This window comes from Anser brachyrhynchus (assembly GCF_964034855.1).
Source record: "Anser brachyrhynchus genome assembly, chromosome: 7".
NCBI classification, from domain to species: domain Eukaryota; kingdom Metazoa; phylum Chordata; class Aves; order Anseriformes; family Anatidae; genus Anser; species Anser brachyrhynchus.
In genome coordinates, this window is record NC_137701.1 from 11136985 (window position 1) to 11160866 (window position 23882).

General features: G+C 51.3%; 2 protein-coding genes across 7 annotated transcripts in view; both read left to right on the forward strand.

Moving 5' to 3' along the window:
* The window catches only part of DRC11 (dynein regulatory complex subunit 11), a 109094-nt gene extending 104150 nt beyond the window's left edge, over positions 1–4944 (forward strand). For 2 of the 5 annotated variants that reach the window (XR_013953526.1, XR_013953527.1), the window contains 2 exons: positions 819–3471; positions 3635–4944. Coding sequence is in view for 3 of the 5 variants with exons in the window: in XM_080599457.1 (XP_080455583.1) it covers positions 448–720 (273 nt within the window). In the remaining 2 variants the exon portion in view is untranslated. The other 3 variants (XM_080599457.1, XM_080599456.1, XM_080599458.1) reach the window with 2 other exon arrangements.
* A 1420-nt stretch (positions 4945–6364) lies between these two features.
* On the forward strand, positions 6365–22989 carry ASB18 (ankyrin repeat and SOCS box containing 18). 2 transcript variants are annotated; one of them, XM_080600264.1, is made up of 6 exons: positions 6365–6541; positions 12756–13014; positions 13963–14230; positions 20407–20917; positions 21502–21615; positions 22555–22989. In XM_080600264.1, exons 1-6 carry the CDS (start codon positions 6506–6508, stop codon positions 22738–22740), a joined length of 1374 nt encoding a protein of 457 aa, XP_080456390.1. In that variant the 5' UTR covers positions 6365–6505; the 3' UTR covers positions 22741–22989. The 2 variants fall into 2 exon arrangements, with proteins under 2 accessions (XP_080456390.1, XP_080456389.1); XM_080600263.1 differs by lacking the exon at positions 6365–6541 and adding an exon at positions 10107–10544.
* The last annotated feature ends 893 nt before the right edge of the window (positions 22990–23882 follow it).

Here is a 23882-nt window from a genome sequence, read left to right on the forward strand (position 1 = left end):
CGCAGTGGTGGCATTAAATAGTGGTCTGTGATCAGAGGAAAGACATTCATTCCTGGGGCAGCGTATGGATGAGTACAGCCAAGAGGGAATGCATTTTATCAATCATGTCAACACCTACTGGCATTTTAGTCTCCGGTGTAGGCAGGACGTTGCTGATAAAGGTTCCTGTATGTACATGTGGGGAATGACGAGTCCCTGCACATTACTAATTTTAAAGCACTACCCTCTCCTTCATTTTACATGATTTTAACGTGGCCGAGAACTGCCTTGTTGACATTACAGCCCAGGAGCTTGGCAAGTTTGCAGAGCGACTGTACCAAAATCATTTACAAGTCACACGACTGTGAACAGGCATCTGAAAGCAATAAACAGGTTTTTAATGTTTGGGGTTTGTTTTGTTTCTTAAGCTCTCTCATTGAAATAAAAACTGTCTGGATTGATTTGCAGAACCATGAGAAGCATATGCTTTGTCTGCTGCCAAGTTCCAGACCAGAGGGGGTTTTGACAAGAGCTATATACCTCGGAAATAGGGTTGATCATAGAACTTCTAACATTTCCATAACTATAGCAACACAAATGGCCGAGCTAAGTATTCCTGTTAATGAGACACACTTCAAGCGAGCAATTGCTATACTTCTTGTTATAACAATGTTCTCAAGAGATCTAAGGATTTCATTTCTGCTTCTCCACAAACCAGCCAGGATTTTAAGATTTTTGTAAGGAATGTTCCATTTTACTAGTAAAAAGTCTCTTAAACATTCTTTCATGATTTTTTTTTTAATATTATTAAAACATACGCGTGGTTTCTGATTCTCCAGGCTTGGTATGCCAAGACACCTCTGGGTAGAGCACGAAGCAGAGCACTGGCAAAGAGTGAGAAAGCAGGAAAGGGAAAAACAAAATAAGAAAATGAAGGAAAAGAGAAAAACTAACTTCCTCAAGACTTTTGCACACCAGTCACAGCTCTACTTCAGCGAAAAGCGGGGAGACGATAGGAAAGCAGACACTTCAGAATAATGCATCACAAGTTACAGCTATCCCAGGAAAGAGAAGTCATTTCTAAATGTATTTTTAAAAGTTACAAAATAGGATGAGACATCAATGTGACATGTAGCTCTCAGAGGATAAAGAGTTAATGGCCACTGACTTGCTCAAGCATTATTTATTCTAAGAGGTTTTAGGGGGCACAGGGGTTCATTACTCAGGACTGAAACATGCCATCAACTTTTAGGCTATCCTCATTTATTTCAGCAAGTAACTCTCCTTAAAAATTGATGTCACATTAATGTCTTTCATTACTTTAATATCCTATATGCTTTATAAAACTAACTGCTTTATATATCTGTAAGTCTAATGTGTTACAGTTCTCAATAAAACTATTACGGCTATAAAGACTGCTTTTTAATTGGGATGGATTATAAGACACTTAATGCAATCTACCAGAAGCTGAATATTTACATAGCCACATGAGAACCACCACTTTTTCACCTTTTGATGCATCACAGAAAACAACTTTAAAAAGCAGAACAAGAGCAAAAGCAAACAGTGAGGTTCGTTTTAGTGGATGTCCTGAGAATCTATTTTGCAATACAAAACCCTGTCCAATTATCTTGTTTGCCCAAACTGCAATGTATCTGTTGCTTAAAAAAAAAAACTGATATGCAACAGAACAGCAGCGGTTATGGCATTGGGGAATATGGTCACGGAGCCTCAGCTTTCTAAAAGGTTTTTTCCTGCTGTGTTAAACCCAGTCCAGCCCAGACTGCTTTAGCTTTTTCTTCTAAATCCAGTCCTGCAAGCTCTGTGTGTGCAAGGAACCCACACTGGTGAGAGTCTGCCCCAACACTTTCAGACCTTGCAACGTGCTGATCACAGGGGGGATCACAGCAGATGTTTCTGTGTGACTGGGCACATGGAGCTCTGTGACACGAATGCTGTCTTCGCAGAAGGACCTAAGCCACTTGGAGGGACAGATTCCCTGGTCCTGTGCTTTGACGTAGCGTTTCCTACTCATTAGAGTGGATTAGGCCTAAAGTCCAGCTATCACAAGGAGCAAGCTCAGGGAGCTAAGCCTGCTCAGACACACAGAGCACCAAGTAGTCCGTGATAGTATTTGGACAGGTATTTGTAAACAGCTGCGCCACGTACGCCTTGCCCATTACAGTTCACTTTGGGCACAATTCTGGGTCACAGCAACTGCTCACTGTGTGTTAACATCTTTTTAATGTGTCTTCTGGGTAAAAGGGAATGATCACATTTTAATCCTCTCTGTATCTTTGTAGTGTACATCCCAACCCCTTGCTGCCCCAGTTCCCTGCTGGAACAGAGTTGTTTCATCAAAAACAGACTGGCCAGGGGCTTGTAGAAAATGTGCTCTGACCCAGGTGGTTCGTACACAACATGTTTTAGGACAGAAAATCTGCGGAAAGGCGAATGCCCACCCAGAAACCTGCTTGAGAAGCTGCTGTAACACAGCATGCTGTGACGGGGGTGGAATTGGGCCCTTCCTGCTCGTAATGAGAAATCAGCTGGAAAAAAGATGCTCCTGGAGAAGGTGGAGTCAGAACAAAAGCCCGTAAATATTCCTATAGGCAGCTAACTGTAGAGAAAACAATTCAAGTAATCATATCATTGAGCACAGCAGAGGGAACTGGATGGCTCTGGTTAATAAAGTGAATTTTCTCCCTGAGGGAAGGGAAGAACAGGCTGTTGTGCTAACACAACACATGGGCTAGAGCCGTCCTGACTCGGGCTTCCCGCGGTCCTTTTTGTCTGGTTCCTTCTGGCTGCCTGGCGCGGGGTTTCCCCGGATTTCAGCCATCCCACCTTGAGGCTGTGTCCCCAGAGCTGCCTCGGGGAGCCAAATCCCAGGAGAGGAAATGCCTGCTGTGCAAACCTCGGGACTGTTCCTTGCATGTGAGTCCTCGCCACCAGCCTCCAGCCATCCCAGCAGTAACCCTGACACCAGGGACCCCACGAGTAGGAGCTGCCAGGCCCTGGATTTAATCACTTGCAGCAGAGCAGCTAGAGCATTTGGCTTTCCTCTCCTTATTCTTTCTTTGCAGGCGCTTGCTTGCAGCAGGCTGGCTTCACAGATTTGGCAGCAGGTCCAAATTAAAAAAGAGTCTCTGCAACTTTGTCCTCGGTGAGAAGAGCCAGACTCTCAAGAGAAGTGGCAGGGTTTGTGCTAAAAGCCTGTTCACTGCTCTCCTCTACAGGCAAACTGATTTGGATAATTCTGTCCTCAATCTTGCAGACAGTGGAATACTCCTCTCCACAACAGGTTTGACAGCAGAACGTGATGTGATGAAAAGACTGCATTTAGGTTGGATGTAAGCAAGACCATTAAATAATATTTCAGCGGGTTCAGTGCAGCCTCGATAGTGAAGTAACATGCTGACGGGGAACATCCATCTCCGGGGGCACAACTCTGAGCCCATGCAGGAAGGACGTGTGAACATCTCACCTCAGGTGGGCTTGGCAGGGCAGAAGCCTGCGTTTTTTCCCCCAGTACTCAGTTTAAGGGGGGGGGAGGGGGGGGAAGCCCTGGAACAATTTATCTTCTAGGTATAGCTTGCAATGGTGGCTGCTGGTGGCATAAATTGCAAAGCTGAATTTCTGTTTTTTTTTCCAGGGCGGTCTGGAAGCCACGGCTGGTGTATCTACAGCCAGCTATGTGTGTGGGGGGCATCGTGAAGAGGGGATAAACCAGGCAGCAAGCTGACTCCCAGGGCAAAAACTGGCAGAGAGCAGACAAATTCTGCCGCGTAGAGCTGCCTTTAGTCAAGCTCAAGCTCTCCTTTTGTCCTCTTGGGGGGGTGAGGAGCAATTTTAATGCTATTTATAATTATTATTACAGAAAGTGCAGCTCCTTGAAAATGAAGCTGTTGCATCAAGCAGAGCCAACAGGCAGTAATTTCAGTGTCAATGGCTGAACTATTCAATTAAGTGGCCCTGGCTGGATCTCCGACGCCCGTCCCGCTGTGAGGCTAATAGTGCTCTCACACGTCGTGCTGCCAGAGGTGCTGCACTGGGCTCGGGCTGCTGCAGACAAAAAGGACTGTGGCTACACTGAGCCCAGCCGCAGGGCAACTAATGCTTGCCAGCTGCAGCGTCCTGGCACAATAATCCCGAAACGGGATGAGGGAGGAAAATCCCCATTATTACCCCTGTCCGCTCCTCAGTCTTCAGCAAGCAGCTGTGGCAGAGGGCACCAGGCTGCTTTGCCTCCTGGCGTGGCAGTGGGAGGCAATCCAGCAGCACCAGCAAAGTTGAGAAAAGAAGCTGTCACGCTCATTTATATATGTAAGTGATCTAGAGAATTATCAGCTAAATTATTTAAATGTCCCATTACTATTAAATTACTGGGCATTCATTGTAAGAACAGTCATAATACAGTAACTAATTTGGTATTAATGTGAATGTCAGCGTTTCATTGCAGTTATTTTGTACTTCATCATAAGATAATTTACCAATAAATTAATTGGCTTAATTGCTTCCTCCAAACCCGGGAGAGCTACATATGACATGACTTTTTAAAGTGTTCATGCTCACTCCCGGTCTTTCTTTTTCAACCACACCAAGCGGGACCCCCCTCTAAAACACCCAGGCTCCTGACGATGGGGAGGAAAAACTGAGGATGAGGGAGCTAAGTGCGACTTCGCTCTCCTGGGGACCATTGAGTCTTGGCACATCCTTGCCCTGCAAGTTTTCAAGTGCTTTAAATGTAGACCCCCATGGCCTGGTGCAGTGCTGAGCTTGGAGCAGGAGCCCAGGCAGTGGTGCCAGCACTTGGAGCCTCTGTGGATCTGGCCCCTCCAAGGCAAGGGATGCACCTCGGAGCCGTTCTTGACAGCCTCCCTGTTGCCCAAACTCACCAGGCTGTCTTCACCTCCCCAAAACAGCAGTGACCCCCAATTCCCATCCCCTGGGCATCAAATGGACTGGAGGCTCAGGTGGCAGCTGCCAAACCTGCTCCATGAGAGGTGGGTAGCTGCCGGTTTGCCACAAGACCCTCTGTAAGAAAAATGCCATAAATAAGATTTTAGGCGTGTAGTAAATACCCTGCCTCAGATGAGATGCCTGTCACCTGATTTAAACAGTATTGATGAGCCTAAGAAACGTAAGCAGTTTACCAAAGTACCTGGAATAGGACAGATAAGAAACCAAAAACAAGGAGATCCCTAAGTCAGAAGGCACTGAGCAGAAGAGCAAATGCAGGGAGATCATTCTCAAGGCTGAGACATTCGCAGGAAATCCTTGTTCACACTGAAAACATCACATGAGCCTACGTGCACAAATAAATTGTAAATGGTCACAGAATCATGGAATTATCAGGGTTGGAAAAGGCTTTCAGGCTCACCAAGTTCATCTATCAACCTGGCCCACCAAGTCCCACCACCAAGCCACGTCCCTCAGTGCCACATCCTCACCTCTCTTAAATACCCCTGGGGACAGGGACTCCACCACTTCCCTGGGCAGCCCCTTCCAGTGCCTGACCTCCCTCTCCGTGAAGAAATTCTTCCTAATGCCCAGCCTAAACCTCCCCTGGCACCACTTGAGACCATGTCCCTTCATCACCTGAGGGAAGAGACGGGCACCGCCAGGCCACAGCCTCCTCTCAGTAGCTGTAGGGAGCTGCGAGGCCTCCCCTCAGCCTCCTCCTCCCCAGACGAAGCAGCCCCAGCTCCCTCAGCCGCCCCTCACAGCCTTGTTTCCAGGCCCTTCACAGCGTCCTCGCTCTTCCCCGCATGTGCCAAGCACCTCCACAGCCTTCTTGTAGCCCAAAACTGAGCACAACAGTCTTTGCAGAATTAGAAGGCTTATATATTTTTGACACTCCTGACCTCCAAGCAGTCTCTTCTCCTCAGTAATTCCTTTAAACCATTTGCTCATACAAGCACCCCCCCACACACACACACAGGAAAGCCCAGCTGCCCACGGTACCCAGGTGCTGGGTGGTTGCAGGCTTTGAGGGAATTTTCTGTCACCCTGCGGGGGCCTGAGGTGCTGCCCACCACCTCCGTACTGCTCCACAGCCTCCGGGCTCCTGCAGACCCCAGCACCGTCCTCACCAGCAAGTCCCATGTCTGACTGCCCCCAGCAGGGGTTCTGGCCTGGCAGTGAGCTTTCAGCCCCTAAAAACGTCCCTTGCTGGGTAAAAAGGCAGCAGACACCATGAAGTCACGCTCTCACAATGCGCCTTGGGTATTATTAGATCCCTGGCTTATGTCAAGTGCTCAGGCTGTGCCGCTACGGCCAAAGCCCTTTAATCAGGCGCTGCAAGTCCTGTTAAAAGCAGTGCCAACACTTGTCCTTGCTTCCTGCCAACTCCACATGAGCTGTTTTTCCTTGGTAGGCTGATTTAGAGACAGGGTTGTTGGGAGCGCTGCTGCCGGCTCCTCCGGTGTCGGGACTTTTGCATCCAGCGCCGAAGCCCTCTGGCAATCCCTGCAAGCCTCCACGAGCCTCTGGCCTCCAGGAGCTTCGGAAATATTTTCTTCTCATGGAGATGGGAAAGGCTCCTTCAGGAGCACGGTGGGTAAGGACAGCTGTTTTTCAGTTTCTTGGTTTAAACGCTTTTAAATAAATTAACATGGCTCTTCTGCAAGGAGCTGGGGATAGACCGCGGGGGACCCGGCGGGTTTGGCACATGCTCATCTGTCACCAGGAGGAATGGCCATCAGGCCATTCACAAAGCTGCTCACATCTTTATTTAGGGTGATTTACCCCGGTTCTGGGCAGCCTGCGGTGCTCCCACCCCAAGGGGGCATGGTGCTGGGCTCAGCCCAGTTTGGGGGCTCGACACAAGGCAATGCCTCCACCCCCAGCACACTCCGGCCGGGGACAAGACCCAGCCACAGGGTTCTTGTAGTGGTTTATTGTTTAAGTTGCCATTGGAATTAAAAAAAAAAAAAAAAAAAGACATTTCTCAGCAAAACCCCCCAAATCCTGTAATACAAAGTGAAACTGACTGTTCTATTAACTCCCATCCTGCATCAGCAATTTTCTAAAGTGTGGAAATGTTATAATTGACTTTTCTGCTAGTAGCAAAATGTCATTTTTTCTTAATACTTCCTAAGTCAGTAATGCATTTCAAAAGCTTCTGATGCCACTACCACAACAGGACTTACAAATTAGCACATTTTTAGCTTTTCATTAAACACAATACGAAAGTCTCATCATATTAGGGTTTCTCTCCTCATTATTGAAAGTACTGTGACTTTGGAACTTCTCGCAGCAAATTATAATGCACTCAGCCTGGGCCCATTGTAAATCAGGACTTCAAAAAAGGTGGAACGTAGTTGGTCCTCTTTAAGCACTGAAAATATCGGAGTCTATTTGAAAACGCCTTGTGTAGTCTCTCACTAGCCTTGCAAATCATCACAGCACCAGGTAGAGCTTCCTTTTATTTTTCCTCATGGCATCAAGCCTTTTCTATTCTGGCCAGAAAAAGAGGATTATTTCTTGCTGGGATTTCAGAAAAAAAAAAAAAAAAAAAAGGCACATGCCTAAGATAACAAGCTGCATAAGATCCCCAGATCATTTAGGATTTAGGGCTCTTTGCACAATCCCAGTCTTCATGGGGCTGTGCTCTTCAAAGCAGGGTGCTTCCTCCAGCCAGACGCCCCGACTGTGGTACCGAACACAGACTTCACACCCTCAGGTTTTCCCACTAATAAGTGAACAAGTATTTATTTGGTGGGTAAAGGGTAAAATCCAGAGCACGGCATTGGTGCTCCTACACACAGCATGCAGACTTGGCGTGACCACAATACCATTGCGCACAGGACAGGGGAACTATTTTTTTTTTTTTTAATCTTTTGACACCTAGAATTGCTGAGGCACCCAGAGATGATGGTGGGCAGCTGAAGAGCTGCAACGAGCACCCTCATGGTGTTCCCCTGTGAGCTCCCATGCTTGCCTTCACCAAACCAGCTCGTTGTGTTGTTTCCCATAGGTGGGACATGTTTCCTTAAAAATATTAACACTTTAAATTGTGTAAAAGCAGCACGAACAAGAGAACCAAATGCACCAAGGCACCAGGGGGGAACAGAAGGCGTGAGCCAAGGCTGTTTGTCCCCAGGAGGACAGTAGCAAGGCAAGGGGCATTCCCCAACACCAGCGGGACAACCAGCTTGGGTTGTCCCTGGCCCCTCGGCTGCCTCCAGCAGTGTCTTCACCCATGTTTCAGAGCCATAAACCCTTACGGAAGAGAACCAGGGGTGCCGTTGTTCAGCCCCAGGTGCATCCTCATTTGCCCCAGCTTCTGGTGTCCTGATTCGTCCTGGAAAGCGAGGAGCAGCCGCCGAGCCTGCCCACCCGAGGGCTATTTAATGGAGCGGGACGTGAGCTTTCTAAGTAAAAATTAATCGCAATCGCACTCCAGGAAGAAAAAGGATGGAGGGTAAGGAGAAAGGAATACAAGGAGAGGAAGAGCACCACGAGCAATGAGTTGAAGAGCACGAGCCGATCTGGGCCTGAGCCATTCAGGCTGCTGCAATCGGCCAAGCCCCCGTGGGGCTGACACAGGTTTAAGGGCTGGGCAGGATCCTGCCCTCTCCTGATGAGCAATTGGAGCAGCGACTAGACAGGAGGGATTAACAAGTGATAGACAGCAAGCGAGCCCTTTGAAGCCAACATCCCTGCTCTCTGCACAAAGCTGGGGTAACTTGTCCACGTCCTTGCTCTAATTCACGGTGCCCTCGGACATCTCCAGTGAGGAACCGGGGGGACGATGCTTTTGGGGGCACAGTGAGGGCTCCACTAGCCCCGTCCAGGAGATGCAGTGCACCCCACACGACGAAGAACTGCCAAGCTGGGTTGTCTCCACGCCAGCACCTTGCTGACAGCTTGCCCTGATGGATGGCCCAGGTGCCGCAGACGGCCCCACAAACCCACTGCCTCATCCTGATGCTCCATAATTTTCTGAGGTGGTGTTTTCTGCCCGTAGCCAGTGAGCGAGGGGCAGGGACCAGCAAGCAAACCAGATGGCCCTCTCGTTAAAGTGCAGCTGTGCCAAGGAGAGGTCGTATCTGTAATGAATCGGGACGAGTCCCCACTAATTAATGCTGTCAAGTGAAGTTCAGATGTGTCCACTGGTCAGGAATAAATCAATCCCCCAGAAATGCATACGTCCAGAAAGGGATAGTTGAGTTTGTTCTTGTGTCCCAGAGGGCAAGCAATTATCCCCTTAACTTTCTCGTTAGGGTGCACTTGGGAAACACACTTTCAGATCTCTAAATACCTTCCCTCCACAAATGCTTTACGCCTTCAGGTGGCAAAAGCTGCTCCAGCTCGGGAGCAAAACCACATGGGGAAGGCCTGCAGCTGCACCTGCCCAGGGCTCTGCCTCCAAAATGCCTCATGCAACGACATGCAGCCTGCTCCTTGGTGAAGCAAAACGCAGCAAAACATGGCTTTAGCAACACCAAAACCCCTTCTCTCGCTGCCAGCCCACCCCACAGCCCTCCACCCACAGCTTCACCCAGCACAGACACCGGTGCCTCGCTCTTGGCAAACAGAGCCGCATGGCTGGGGGGGGGATCCAAGACCTTTCCCGTGCTCCAGCCATCCCCCCTGAGGTGATCCCACAAATAACCCAGCCTGACTAGCACGAGACCTCGCTGCTGCCGGGAAGGGGGACGAGACCACTGTGCGCTTGCTAATTAGCAAATGCCATTACCTGCCGCAGTGCCGGGGCCATGCGATGGAAGGTCAGTTTGATGTCGTTTGCCGTGCTAGCACTCGGTGTGACATTTCACGGCCGCATTGCTTAGGGGTTAAATAATTGGTAGCGCTCCCCTGGCCACCCCCCAGCCACCACCACCCCTTGGAAATGTGATTCCCTTTAAAACAGGATGCACACCGGGATCGGATTCGCACGTAGTAATTAACACAGCCGCATTTCTTCAGCGGGGAGGGCAGCCTGGGGGACAGGGGAAGCTGGCACTTGGTATTTTTAGTGCAGCTAATGGCTGCAGGTTTCTACTCCTGTCTACAAGTTAATTGACAACCTTAAAAAATAAATAAATAAGGCTGCAATGTTATGTGGTTAGAACTGGAAAGGTTTTTTATTATTATTGAATCGAGTTATTTGCATTTGAGATAGCAGGGCTGCTATAGTGCAGAATACCTGATCGTATTATATAGAGCTCTTAAAGGAGAATGCTCTGGCACTATTTAAATATTATCTCATTTCCAATAACCCCCAGACAAAATCAATGCAGCCTCCTGGAGAGCACATCATTCCCCGGGATGCTGTGTTCGCAGCAAAGCTGCTCCTCCTGTCCCGGGGCGGCTTTGTCCCCCTGCCCGTGGCACGGCGGTGGCAGGGGGGCACCGGAGCGGTGCTGTCACATGGGGGCGAGGAGCGCAGGGGATATGAAGGTGGAGACATCTGCCTGGCAGGTTGTGCCCGTGGCCGGCAGCAGTGGGCCCCGCAGGACGAGCGGAGGATGCCAGCACCCGGGGCAGGCTGGCAGGGAGCGGGGCAGGCGGGCAGGGAGCGGGCAGAGCCGCCCTCACGCCACCAGCCCCACAAGGTAGGCTGGGACGGCACCTGGGGGGCGCAGCCTTGGACCCATCGTGGGGAGCTCGGACGCTTTCTTTTCCCCCTGACAGATGGTTTTCCTATTTTTTAGGGGGTGGGTGGGAGGGGGAGAGCTTTAAGTCCATCGTGGGCTTCAGTCTGTGGCTGGTGGAGGCAGAGCCGTGTCGGGGGCTGCTTCGCGCACACGCGCTTGAAATTTTGCTGGAAAGGGTAAAAAAAAAACAAAAAAAAAAAACATAATGCCATTTTCCGCTCCCGGAGGGCAGCTTTAAATCACAGCAGGAATGCCAGGAGCAGGCAGGGCTCTCGGCACATGCACATCCGGACCCTGACGATTTTTAAGGCAGCCAGCTCCCAGTTTTTGAACCTTCAGAGTCGGCAGAACAAGTTAGCAGGGTCTGAATTCTCCGCGATGTTACGACTAAGTTGTTATGCGGCAGCTTAGGGCGATAACTTGGGAAACAAGCTCTCACTTTAGTCATTTTGGTTTTGCATATTGTGCTCCTTCATGTGGCAGGAATGAGCTTTCCTCGTAATGCGAAGCCGGCGCAGACAATTTAAGTCATTATTAATAGATACACTTGATCTGAGGAAGTAAAATGCTTAATGTTTTGTTAAATGAGGTGTACTCTGCAAACATTCGTATTCGGGAAGAAGGTTAAGATACTACCCCGCATTAGAGATTAATGATTGCAAGGCTACTGCTAATGGAGTGAGCATCCTTGGGCTCCCCACCGCTGGGGGCCCGATTCTGGCCGGGGCCATCCCCGCTGCATCGAGCCACCCCCTACTCATAAGGTGATCCCAGCTGTCCCGGCTGCCCAATTCTCTCTCCCCAGCAATTTTTAACCCCCCTGCCAGAAATGATGTTGAATCTGTCATCACCATGACCCAAGGCATGAGTGCAAATAGATGCTTGCCAGGAGGGGTCGCGGAGGTTTCAACACACTCCCGATGGCAGTGTAGTGTCTCGTGCACACCCCTTGCAAAGTTAGCCCACGTCCAAGAAGGTCCGGGCTAAATATAATATTGACTACACTAAAAATAGTATTTAACGTAGTGCTAAATACAGCAGGCTGGGGAAGACGATGCCCTCGGGAGGGCAGTGAGAGCAGGGGCACGTGAAGCCAGGCTTCCTCCATGGCACTGCCAAATTATGACGGCGTGGCTGCTAATGGGTGGAGGGGAGAGGCAAGGGGCAAACCTCCTCCTGCTGTGGCCAAGGGACCCTAAGGGATAACAACGGGTCCTTCTTCAGACCGAAACCATGCTAGTGGTCAGTCAGTGCCTGAAGGGTGAGTGGAGCGAAAAAGAAAAGGTAGCAGAATAGCAACGCATGCCCAAAGGAATAAAATGAAAAAAAATAGGGAGGTGATGGGGTTTTGAGGCTACACCAGCCCTAAGCACCACCCTACTGCCCCCTCCCGTGCCTGGAGTATGATGCTGAAGCCATGCAGCAGCAGGTCACGGGATGCCAGCTCTATAATTGTCACCGTCACAGACTTCTCGGGTGACCTTGAGCCACAAGCCCCTGCTTGGGGGCTCGCCGCCACCCCAGCACCTGCCCCATGCTTAAATGGCAGCAGAGGCCAGGCGCTTTCTTTCTGCTATACAAGGCTCTGCTGGGAAAAGCAGCTTGCCCGGCCAAAGCCCTGGGAGGTTTTTACCTCGCTGGCCTTTGCCAAGTGCTTTGCATCCTTGTGGTGAGATGCCGGCGTGCCGGGCTGCACAGCGCTGCCCATGAATGCAATGCCTTCCTTGCAGTCTTTCCATGCAGCAAGGTTGCAAGCAGGTAAGGAAAGCAGAAAAAATATATAATCTTAGAGTAAAAGCGATTTGTCAGTTTCTCTCTTACACAGCACTCAGGGGCACATGGACAATTTTATATGGGGTTGGACAGAGAGAAGCTGGCGAAATTTCAATTTTTTCCCCCCTAAGTGATAGGTAAAGTTTCCCTCCCAGCCTAAACACGCATGTCCCAAGCTGCTGCCTGCAATTAAAACAGTGATTTAATCAAAGAGGTGCTGACACAACACAGCTCTGTGCACATTTGACCCTCATTGTATCAAGTATCCATTATCGTCTGACCCCTCTGGCGTTATAAATACAACAACAATAGAGCCTTAACTGGATTATAATTAGACAATGAGGACAGGACAATGGAAACAATGAACTATAAAAGCCCCTCCATTCTCCCTGCTAGGACTCGTACACAGGAAGCACTGGAATGGAAGAGTTACCAGGACCCGTGAGAGAAAAGGTGCAGATTTCTCCCAAATCGGATTCGGAGCATCCGCTAAGGTCTCTGGCCAACAAGTACTACACAGCCCTGGTCAACGGAGACCTGAAAAGCCTGGAGGTGCTGACCGACAGATACTATGAGGACGTCAACCTGGTGTTTGAGATCAGTAAAAACGAGATGGAGTGGCAGGTGAAAAGCCAATCATCTTACGGACTCTCAGGTACCTTTTATTTAAAGGCCAGCCTGGAGCAAACCCTGGTATTGACTAACCTCAGCGGGAGAGGCGCTGCCCTGGTGCAGCCAGCTCCAGGCTGGCTGTTCCTGGCTAAAGTTCCACACCCAAAAATGCTTGGTGCTTCCTTTGCTTGCTTCTCTTCTGCACATACTAACCCACCAGAGGGGCAGGGACATGTAAAACGCGTGCGTCCACTTCATTCTTCCAGGCTGGGATGGGGTGGCCCACGGCTTAAGGCATGCTTGCAAGCGGGCTCGCAGCCAGATTCCTCACATGGTGGCTTGGAAAGATCACCTTGCTCCTGTCTGGCAGCAATGGGGTGCTGGCCCAGCTCTTTCTGCCCTGCTGTAGGTGGGAAACTCACAGGCTGCTTTTCAGGCAAGGGGAAAGGAGCAGAGCCTGCAAATGGGGTCCCTTCTGCAGCTCGTGGCGGGTAGGGCATTGGTCTACCTAGCCAGAGGAAGCACTGGTGCCTTGTTGTAGAAATACAGCATCACCTAGCATGATCACCAAGCCCAAATGTCAACCTGATCCACTGAGCCCCATCACTAAGCCACGTCCCCCAGTGCCATGTCCACACATTCCCTAAATACCTGCAGGGATGGGGGCAGCCAAGGGATGGTGACGTATGACATCCTGCTCCTTGATGTGAGCTCACCAGGCAAGGTTTGCTGTCTCTTGCCGACAGTGCTTGGAGCAGGCACTGACCTTAACCATGCTTCCCAAAACCCAAAGTTTTGAGAGAGGTTTTAAAAAAGGAAAACGTGGTGCATTCAGATCTTCCATTCACATAAGGAGCTGGCCATCCCCAGTGTGCGCTCCCAACACAGGGCCATAAAACATCCTCATGTCCCATCTCCCTGCTGTAAACCCCTACAAGCAACCCCCTGTGCCACCCCCGGTGCATTCAGCCCCTCTCCCTCGTCCCCGCAGGGCTGTGGTCGCTGGAGTACAAGCAGGAGCTGACCACCCCGCTGTGCATCGCTGCCAGCCGTGGCCACGCTGCCTGCCTGCGTCACCTCCTGCTGCGACATGCGGACCCCGACCTGGCCCCAGGGGGCCGCGCACCCCTGCACGAAGCCTGCCAGGGGGGGCACACGGACTGCGTGGAGCTGCTGCTGGAGCACAAGGCAGACCCCAACCTGCGGAGCGACGAGGGGCTGGCCCCGCTGCACCTCTGCACCACCCGCAACTCCTTGGGGTAAGGAGAGGTCCCTGTCCCGTTCCATTTCACCCCCCAAAAAAGCACCCTGCCGTGCATCCCCATGTGCAATGCCAGCACCATGCCATGGTCCCTGCAAAGCCACCCGCCCGCTCTTGCCTCTCATCCTGGCTCAGCACAGCCGAAATTTCAGCTCCTGCTTCAGGGCATCCTCCCTCACTGCCACCAGCAGTGTCCGAGCTGTCACGGGGATGCTCACGGTGCTGGGAGAGGTCTTCGCTCTCGTGCTCTGTGGGTTTACCTTGGCTCATCTCGGGCCACCTCAGTTTATCTCGGTTTATATCACCCCGTGTATCTGCTCCGGTTCACCTGCAGCGGTGCCAGCGCTTCAGACACAGGCGTAAACGTTGCCTTGAAAAATACACGTGTTTGCCCTCGCCGTGGGCTTTGTGCACGCGCGCCTGTGTCTAGTTTCAGCCCAGTAGGACTTTAAGTGCCTGAATCATTAGGCCCAGGGAATCAGGATTTTAAAAAGAGCTCGGCCCCTTGATATCCTGATGAAACTGCTTAGGGCTGTAGTGAATTTCATTGCCTGCCAGCTTCAGTGAAAAGCCACCCTGGCTTCAAACCTCTCCCCTTTAGGCAGGCGGCGAGCTTAAATAGAAGTAGGTGTTGAAGGCAAGGTTCCCACTACAGATCCCACGTATTGTGGGCCAGATGTCAGATATCTGTTCAAGCAGGAGCTCTGCAAGAGAAAGGCAGCCAGAGAGGAAAAGGTTTTCAGACATAAATATCTCAAACCCATCGCACAAATAAGAGCCTCTGCAAGACGGCAAAAGGCACTAACCGCTCAGCCCAAATCCCAGCATTAATCAAACGCATCCTCGACGTGGCGAGGTCTGTGTCGGCGTGCACAACACGGATCACTTGAATTAAAATGTGGAGCAAGAGCCGATGGTCTCCCAACCATGGCATCAGCCTTGGGGGGTATTTGAAGAGCCCCAGACTTGCTCTAACCCCTGGAGAAAAGGAGGAGAGGGCTCAGAAACCATCCCCTCACCCCACAGAGGTCCGAGTGGCTGGACAGGCGCTGTCTGTCTCGGATAAAGTGCTGGGAGCATCCCATCGTCACCAGTCGGGATGTTATTTCCCCTGTAACAGCAGAGGGGGATGGCAGGTGAGCCAGCAAACAGCAGCACAGGGACCGGGGCGACACGGCGTGGAAACAGCTGAGTTATAAGCCCTTGAATATTGGGGCTTTATAATGGAAATGCTGAGAGACCCTTAACTACGCTACCCAGCGCTACGGGGGCTTCTACAATAACTAAGCCAACTCCCTTGGAAGATCAAAAATTAATAGACATTTCAGACAGGTTTTGAGGTTTCGACCACTGCTTTTCAATTGCAAAGACTTTGCTAAAGTTAGAGACTGAGGAGGTCAAGCTTTAGGTAACACAAACATTTCCTCTTTGATTAGGGGGAGACTACTTTACCCTGCCTTTTTTTTTTTTTAAGTAGTAGATTTTAGGTCATCCTTAATTTTTTACTGACAATAAAGAGCAGGTCATTGACCTACATAGAGAGCTATTTTATTTTTCTCCCTCTTGATAACAATGGCCAGAACACCTATGTGCCGGGTTCTTCTGTATTCCCATATACTCGGCAATTCACCATGGGGGCAGGACTTAAAACCTTTGAGCCTCTCAGTGACTGGGATAAAAAAAATTATCTGGGCTTCCTTCCAGCCATTTGAGCTTCAGAATCCATGAGATTTCAACAAAAAGGATATCAGAGCTTTAATCTAGGAGCTTTTTGAAGAGATTTAAAAAAAAAAAAGTTCCAGTAAAGTTCAGTCTTACCTTCTTCACTTTAGGAGCTGTTCATGCCAACGTCGTCCTATTTAGTAGAGTTCCTCTCCTTGACCTCTTTTTTACAGCAGAGATAATTAACATGGTGGGGTAAGATGAGTCTCTAAATTCACTGCACTCTCTCCCAGGCTCTCTCTCGTTTCCCTCTAAAGCTGGGATGATTAAAGGAGAGTGCCTTTATTGGCACCCCAAAAAATTACAATAAAAATGATTGAGGGGGAGAGGAAGAGCCTCAGCTCGTGGCGGGGTGGCAGGGAGATGTGGGGAACTTGGTGGGGGGCACATGACATAGCCCCAAGCTCCTGTCATGGCACCCCTGGCAAAAAAGATGGCAGAGTTGGCCATGGCTGGAAGGGGAATGCCACCGGGACACTGGAGCTCCCAAACCACAGAGGCTCTTTGGCTGCCCAGTTTGGCTTTGTGTAGGAGGTGTTAGTGCAAATAAAATAAAATAAATAAAAAGAACTGTGGGTTTTAAAAGGCAGCATTTAGCATCATCTAGTGCTAAACCAAGTGCTCTGCTCCATTTAGTGCTGCCAGAACACAAAACTCGGAGCACTTAGGGCCACTGCAAAGTTTGCCCCCCCATGAGGGAAAGCCATCTGTCTGTCGGGTGTCAAGTGGGAAGGAAGGAGACCAAAAGTGGGCATGGGGCACAAGGACAGCACCTCCCAGCTCCCAGGGATCATGGTCCTCACACCTGCTGGCAGGGGGACAGGACCCATCTCAAGTTTTGGGGAAGGAGAGGAGGAGCCACCCCGCAGGTGTGGATGTTCGTGGGGCTTCCCCTCTCACCGCCAGCCAGCGGCCAGGGCTGGAAGCAAAAGGGAGCCCTTTGGAGAGTGCCCACAGCACTGGCATCTGCACTATTGGCTGGTGAAGAAGGAAAATAAAACCCAATTCCTCTCTCCCACTTCATCACCGCCCGAATCGCCCTTAGCCAGGAAGCAAGTGCAAGGTGAGCTGTGGTAACAGCAGTTATCACAAATCTGCGTGTGCTTGAGCACGAGTGGCTTGCACAAGCGGTGAGACATCCAGATGTGCTACCCGTCCTCTGCCACTGTGTCAGAAAGTGGTTGGAAGGGAGCAGAAAGTAGCCAAAATTAGGCACGGCTGATGTGCATTGAGTGCATTTCCTAAGGGCTCACTGCAGGGGTATCGCTGGTGCTGGTGAGCTGCTCTGCCGCCTGCCCATAGATGGTCCCAGGATGGGTGGAAAAGGAATCAGTTTCCTTTGCTTTAAGTCTTGCTGAACTGAAGCCATGTTGTCTTGCAAATATTCCTGGATAAACAGGGTATGGAGGAGCCCCAGAAAGCAGCAAGTTTAACTGAGCCTGATGCAATGGGAGTTCAGTCTGCTTCGATGGTGAACAATGCGGCGTGAATAAAAAAAACAAGCAGCCAGAAATGCTGGCAAAGCGTTAGAAAGTATGAGTTCAGCAGCAGAGATTAGAGGCTAAAATAAGAGCATATAGCCAGCAAACATGAATGGCATCTCCCCTCTCCATGGCCCCAGGCTGGCTGCTAAACAGCACCTGCTTTTGCCCCATACATTGAAACAGGAGGCGCGTGCCCCTCGCAGGGGCCCACGATTTCCAGAAGAGATGACCCCTTATTTATAGCCCCTCACCAACCTTCCCTTCTGTGCTGAGGGAGAAGCATATCCAGGGGGAAAATGTGGAATAAAACATCTTGGGCTTCCTCTGGGAGGTTGGATGAGGTAGGAAGCCATCAATAACAAAAAAGAGTCACCGATCTGCAAAAGTAGCACCTTTTCCCAGGAGGGGAGTCCACAACAATATTTCTAGATGAGTATTTGGGCTGTCGAGAGGAGTTTAGCTCCCTGCAATTCCCACCTGCTCCATGGCATGTGGCCCCTGCAGCACGGCTTTCCCCCTGCTGTCCCCTCTCCCCACACCTGCTAGCATGAACGAGGATGCTGCAAGTTTTGCACCCAAGTCAGAAATATTTTTTTTTTTCCCTGCAGAGCCATTAGCTGGCTCACCCAGAACATATTATTTTAGGATGTCAGAGCTGGACATGACGCTAGCATTAAGGCAACCCAGAGAGGTCCCAACAGAGTCATTATAATTAGGGTTACAAATTCCTTGCCGTCAAGAACAGGCAAGACTGGTAATCAAGGTGTGATTTGCTCCAGCAAAAAACAAAGTTTTACTGACCATCAGCAGACTGCAAGAGCCAAAAAAAAAAAAAAAAGAAAAAAAAAAGAGTGAGACAAGCCATTGCTTGAAAAGGGGATTCTGCACATTTTAGAGTGAAAGGGGAATTGTAAAGTACGTGCAACAGCTTTTGGGCAAATTCAGTCATTTCCAAAACACAACACAGAGACAAGTATGCGCGATGACCAGCCCCTGAGCTCATCACCTGTATTGCCAGACTGTTTTTTGCAATGTCTGAGTTTGGAGAGCAACTATTTTAGGTGAACAGTCTCAGACGTCAGTGAAGGAACAGTGGGCTAGCGCAGAGAAAATAGCGAGCGTCAGCTTCTCGTACACACTGCAGCCTCAAAACCAAACCGCGTACGCTCAGCCTCAAAGCCAAGAGGCAAGCTAAAAGGCTGGGGCTTGGGGTCCTTTTAATGCCTCGTGATCTTTACAGCAGTTCTGTGACTTCTTTGCCAAGCCACAGTTTGCAGCCCCTGGGACTTGGGGGCTGATGTGACCCTGCACTTAACCCACCCACAGCATCCCTTCCAGCAGAGAGCACGGGCAGCATCTGGCAGCACCTGCAGCCTGCAAAGCTGCAGGAACAGCCCAGTCACGCAGTCCTGCTGCAGCTCTCCCCACAAAACGGGGCTTGAGACACACAGGGAAAGCAGCCGAGGAGGTGTGCTCAGATCCTGAAATGTCTCCCCAGCGCCTGTCGAGCCTTGAGGTGCTGCGGTCCCAGAGAGCTTCAAGTAGCCTTTATATCATCATCATCATCATCATCATCATCGTTATTCACTATTATTAATATCAATATTATCTGTCTTATCAATATTGTTACTGTTATTACTATTTTCCCCACATAAATTATCACTCATCTGGGCCAGGCAGAACAAGTACCGCCCTCACACCCTTCTTCCTCACCGGGGCTCCTCTTCCTCCCCATTCCTCCTGCCAGAGGGATGAGTTCAGGGCTCTGCTCCCGTGCTGCTCCCCCTCATTTTGCTTCACTACCTGTTCTGATCCCCACTGGGGGCCCTGAAAGACCCCTGAGAAGAACGAAAAGTGTTTTGGAGGAGAATAAAGCTGGCCAGAGCTTTCTGAAGGCTGCTTGCCTCCCTGCTGCTGATGCTACCTGGGGGAGGACCGCTCTTCCCACCTCCCTGGGAGCATCTCTTGGGAAATGTGCGTGCTCAAAATGTTTTCAAGGTCTCACCCACCCTGCAGCTGCCTTCCCACCACCGACCGCTGAGGATTGCTTATCTTGGAGTTATTCCTGCTCCATCACCCCAAAGCAGGGTGCCAAACAAACCCCAGCTTCATTCTCCTGGATGGGGACCCAGCCTGCACCCCAAGGGCAAAGGGAACTGGGTGTTTTGTGTGAGAGGAGCAGAGGACGATGTGCCTGGTGCTGCCCTGCTGCCCAGTGCAGGCGCCTGGGCCCCTAACAGCAGGGGAATGCAATTTTCATACCAAAGCAAACCCACATGGAGCTGCACGGAGGTGTTACCAGGGCTTCCCCACGTGCCAGCCCATTCCTGACATGAATCGTGCCAGATTAAGGTCGAGGCAGTGGCGTGGGTGCTTGCGGCTGAGAATCTCGGTGTTATTTGCTTGCTGCTAACGGGTGCACAGACTGACCCAGGGTTTCCCACAGTCCCACCTACCACCGCCGACAGACCGGGTGGCCCCAAGGCATGGGCGTCAACCAAGGCTTTGGATTGTGCTGATCTCCTCCAAAGTACCCTGTGCTGGGAGATGAAACTGCAGCCGACACATGGCTGGCACCAAGGGGCTCATCGCCCCACGTCCTCACCATGGCCCCATGCATCCCTCACCAGTTGGGCCAGACTTAGGAGGGGCACAGCGGGGACAAGGACCTCCATCCATCTCCTGCTGGGTCTGGGACAGGGGCCTGGTGGTCCAAGTGGCCCAAGGGTGACCATTCACCAACAACGGTGGTCAGGGCCATGAGGGGAACATCACCCAGAGCCTGAACGAAGTTTGTTAATGCAGGGTTGCCCCTTGATGCCATCACCCCTCTGCCCCCCAGCTCTACCCTCAACCCATACCTGACACGGTTCCCCCTCCACCCGGTGCCCACTCCCCAAAAATGCACCCACACTGTGTGTGTCTGCCCCACCTTCCTCCTCTTCTTCCTCATCCCCTCTCCCTGCAGATGCGCCAAGCTGCTGCTGAGACACGGTGCTGCCGTCGACCTGCCCAGCGAGGAGGCCGGTGAGACGGCGCTGCACGTGGCGGCGAGGCACGGCCTCTACGACCATGCCCACCTCTACCTGCGGCACGGCGCGCGGGTGGATGCCCGCAGCGTGCGGGAGGAGACAGCCATGGGTGTCCTCTGCGGCCACGCACCCGACACCACCAGCGGCGACAACGACGACCTCCTGCGGCTCTGCCGGCTGCTGGCCGCCCATGGCGCCGACCTGGACGCCCGCGACGAGGGGCACCGGAGCCCCCTGCATAAGGCGTGCAGGGCTGCCAACGCCGCCCTGGCGCGGTTCCTGCTGCGGCGCGGGGCCGACGTCAACGCCATTGACTACGACGGGCTCTCGCCGCTGGGCTGCGCGCTGCAGGCCGCGGCCTTCCGCAGGGAGCGCAGGCCGCACCAGGCTGTGCAGCTGCTGCTCAACCACGGGTCGCAAAAAATATGGCCCCCCGCCTTCGCCAAGGTACCCCGGGCGTGACGGGATGGGTAAATAAAAGTGGGGGGGTTGGAGGGGTTGGGGTTGGTGAGGGTGAGGGACGGGTGGATGCAGCCTGCCCTGGGGAAAGGCGGGTGGGGTCAAGGGTGGGATGAGGATAGTGATGGCATAAGGGGTAGAAATTAGGATTTTTCCTGCCTATCAGTATCACTTACGTTGGGAAAGACCCTTAAGATCACAAGTGAGTCCCGTCACCAAGCCATGTCCCTCAGTGCCACGTCCACACAAATCCTAAACACCTCCAGGGATGGGGACTCTGCCACCTCCCCAGCAGCCCCTTCCAGTGCCTGACCTCCCTTCTCCATCCCCAATTTTTCCTAACGCCCAATCTAAGCTTCCCCTGGTGCAACATGAGGCTGTTTCCTCGCATCCTAATGTCACAGCCTTGGCACACCAGCCATCAGCGCAGTCTGGTTACGGCTGTGCGTCTCATTGATTTTACACCCAACAATAAAGAAAATATTATCCCGGCTTCTCACGCACAAGCCAAAAATGTAAACAAGAAGCAAGTGCCGCATCCAGACAAAGCCTGCTTCTTTGACCACCACTAGGTGCTCAAGTCCTGCGCGGCCGTGCCAGAGATCATTGAAGTCCTCATCAACTCCTACTCACAAATCCCTGTCTCTGAGAAGTGGGCCGAGGTCGTGCCGGAGGAGGTGATGCAGGTGAGGACGGTGTGGCTGGGCCTTTCACCCCATGGCACCAAAATGGGGGCCCCGGGATGGTCTCCTGATCTGGGGGCGATGCTATAAAATCCTTCTCTGAGGAAAACTGAAACTGAAATGCCATCATGAGTGGGCAGCTTCCAGGTGGCCAGACAAAACAAAACAAAGAGGTTCCAGGACAGAAATTAAAACTCTTGAAGCTTGGGTAGGAAAAAAATAATAATAATTAAAAAAAAAAAAAAAAGGTAGTTCTAATGGTTAAAGTCCACTTTAACACAGCACTCCTGCATCACCTTAGCAGATTTGCACTACTTTAACACCCTCAGCCCCCAAACCACCATTGGCCTGTGAAAAAAATACAACATAAATGTCTGGAAATCCGAGAGGCAGACCGCTGCCCTACAGGAGCCATCTCAGCTCTTCTTGATTTTAGAAAACTTGAGAGCTGTCCCCAGCTGTGCAACAAGTAGGACCACCCCACTGCTGAGGTAACTTGGATTCCCGTCTTGCCCCTGCAGCAATTTGGGTAGCCTGTCCGCGAGAGGGCCGCTGCTGAAATGCACATAATACACTTCAGTATGTTCTGGGGGGGTGTGAGAAATGATTTTATTCTGAGCTGGGGAAAGGCTGAGGCTGCACAGCCTGTTTCTGCCTTCTGTCTTCATGTTTCCCGTCTGAGAAATGAGCGGGTCAAGCAAAAGCAAAGCTCTACAGCTCTCTTCAGGGCTGCTGCTGCTCGTCGAGGACACAAAACTGTCCCCATCCTCCCCACGCAGGGAGCTGTAGCAGCATATGGACCCCTAAGCCCTGGGCAAATGACGGATTTCTTACCTCCTCACCTTCGATCTCCAGCTCTGGCTTGCTTGGTATAACTAGATAAAAATTAAAAAAAAAAACAAAACAGATGCTCACTTATTTTCTCTGCCTCCCTCTTTGCAGCAACACCGGCTATTCTACGAGTCCTTTTTCCGGCTGTCAGGCACAGTCCGGTGCCTGCAACACTTGTGTCGCTTCGCCATTCGGAAAAAGTTTGGCAACAAATGCCACTGCCTGATCCCCTTGCTGCCTGTGCCCAAGCCCTTGCACGACTACCTGCTGCTGGAGCCCGAAGGAGTCGTGTTTTGAAGGGCTGAGAGATGCCAGCCGAGCTCCGCTGAGCATCCCTCCCTTAACTCATCCTCCTGTGGTGTATTGCAGCAGCATCCATTTCTGTCAGCCAGGCTAAGGAGCGACTGTTTTCATGATAGATTGTTGTTTTCCAGGGATTTATAACATAACTAAAATGTGCTTCGAGCTGTAACTTTGTATAGATTTTTTTTCTAATTGTGCTTTAAATAGATTATAAAGAGTAATAAAATGATTAGTAGCTGCTACAAGTACGCTGTGGATATGAATAATATTCATTATGAAGGCTCTCACGAAGCGGCGGGGCTCCTCAGGTGTGCAGAGGCAAGCACAAGCAGCAGACCACTAAAACCAGCCGCCGGGGGCCTCGCACCCCTTCGGGTGGGCTCTCCCTGGGACCAGGACGAGCGGCACTGCCTCTGTGGGTGCAGCACGGAGGCTGCCAGCAGAACGCTTTACCCAGGGGCGTTAACACAGACCATAAAATGGACCGAAATGAGCTGAAACCTTGTGGGCTGCTGTTGGTGTACCAGCCACCAAGCCAGGGCTGGCCATATCTTGCCCCAATTTCACCATGGCACCTCCGTGCCTATTGCACTGGCATCCAAGGAGCACAGCCTGGGGGAGCTGGGGCTTGATTTTCCTTGGTGAAAGGCATCCAGAGCAGAGATTTTCTTTCCCAGCCCCCTGGCTCCCCAAATTAATTTCCATGGTGCCAAAGCGAGCGTGCGCACGTGCCCCTTGGAAGAGCAGCTGGCCTCCTGTTAGCAGCTCTGCCACGGCACTCGCCAAATTGCTCCGCTGCTTAATTATACTCCCTAGTAAAAAAAATAAATAAAAATTAAAAAGGGAAGGAAATGCAGCCTTTTCGTGTGGTCGGCACACCCTTCCTCTACTCACACGTGGGTTATTCAGCCCTGGTACCCACGGCTGGAGCAGGCAGCACGGAGATGGGGAGGGCATGGAAATTCTTCCCCGACTTTCCACCTGCTGCGCTTCCCTTGCGCTCGTGGGCTGTTTGGTGCCCCACACCGAGACCCAGCACCCTGCCGCTTCGGTGGCAGCTTCACCTCACCATTTTGTTTCATTCCCTGCATTGGAAGGGATTTACAGCACACCGGTCCTGGCTAAACCTAAATTTT

Excerpts from the sequence above, each read along its gene's own strand:
- ASB18 (XM_080600263.1), top strand. The coding sequence starts at position 10,224 with ATGCAGCCTCCTGGAGAGCACATCATTCCCCGGGATGCTGTGTTCGCA. Across the intron at positions 14,231-20,406 it reads ACCACCCGCAACTCCTTGGG|ATGCGCCAAGCTGCTGCTGA; the intron begins GTAAGGAGAGGT and ends CTCTCCCTGCAG. Across the intron at positions 20,918-21,501 it reads GGCCCCCCGCCTTCGCCAAG|GTGCTCAAGTCCTGCGCGGC; the intron begins GTACCCCGGGCG and ends GACCACCACTAG.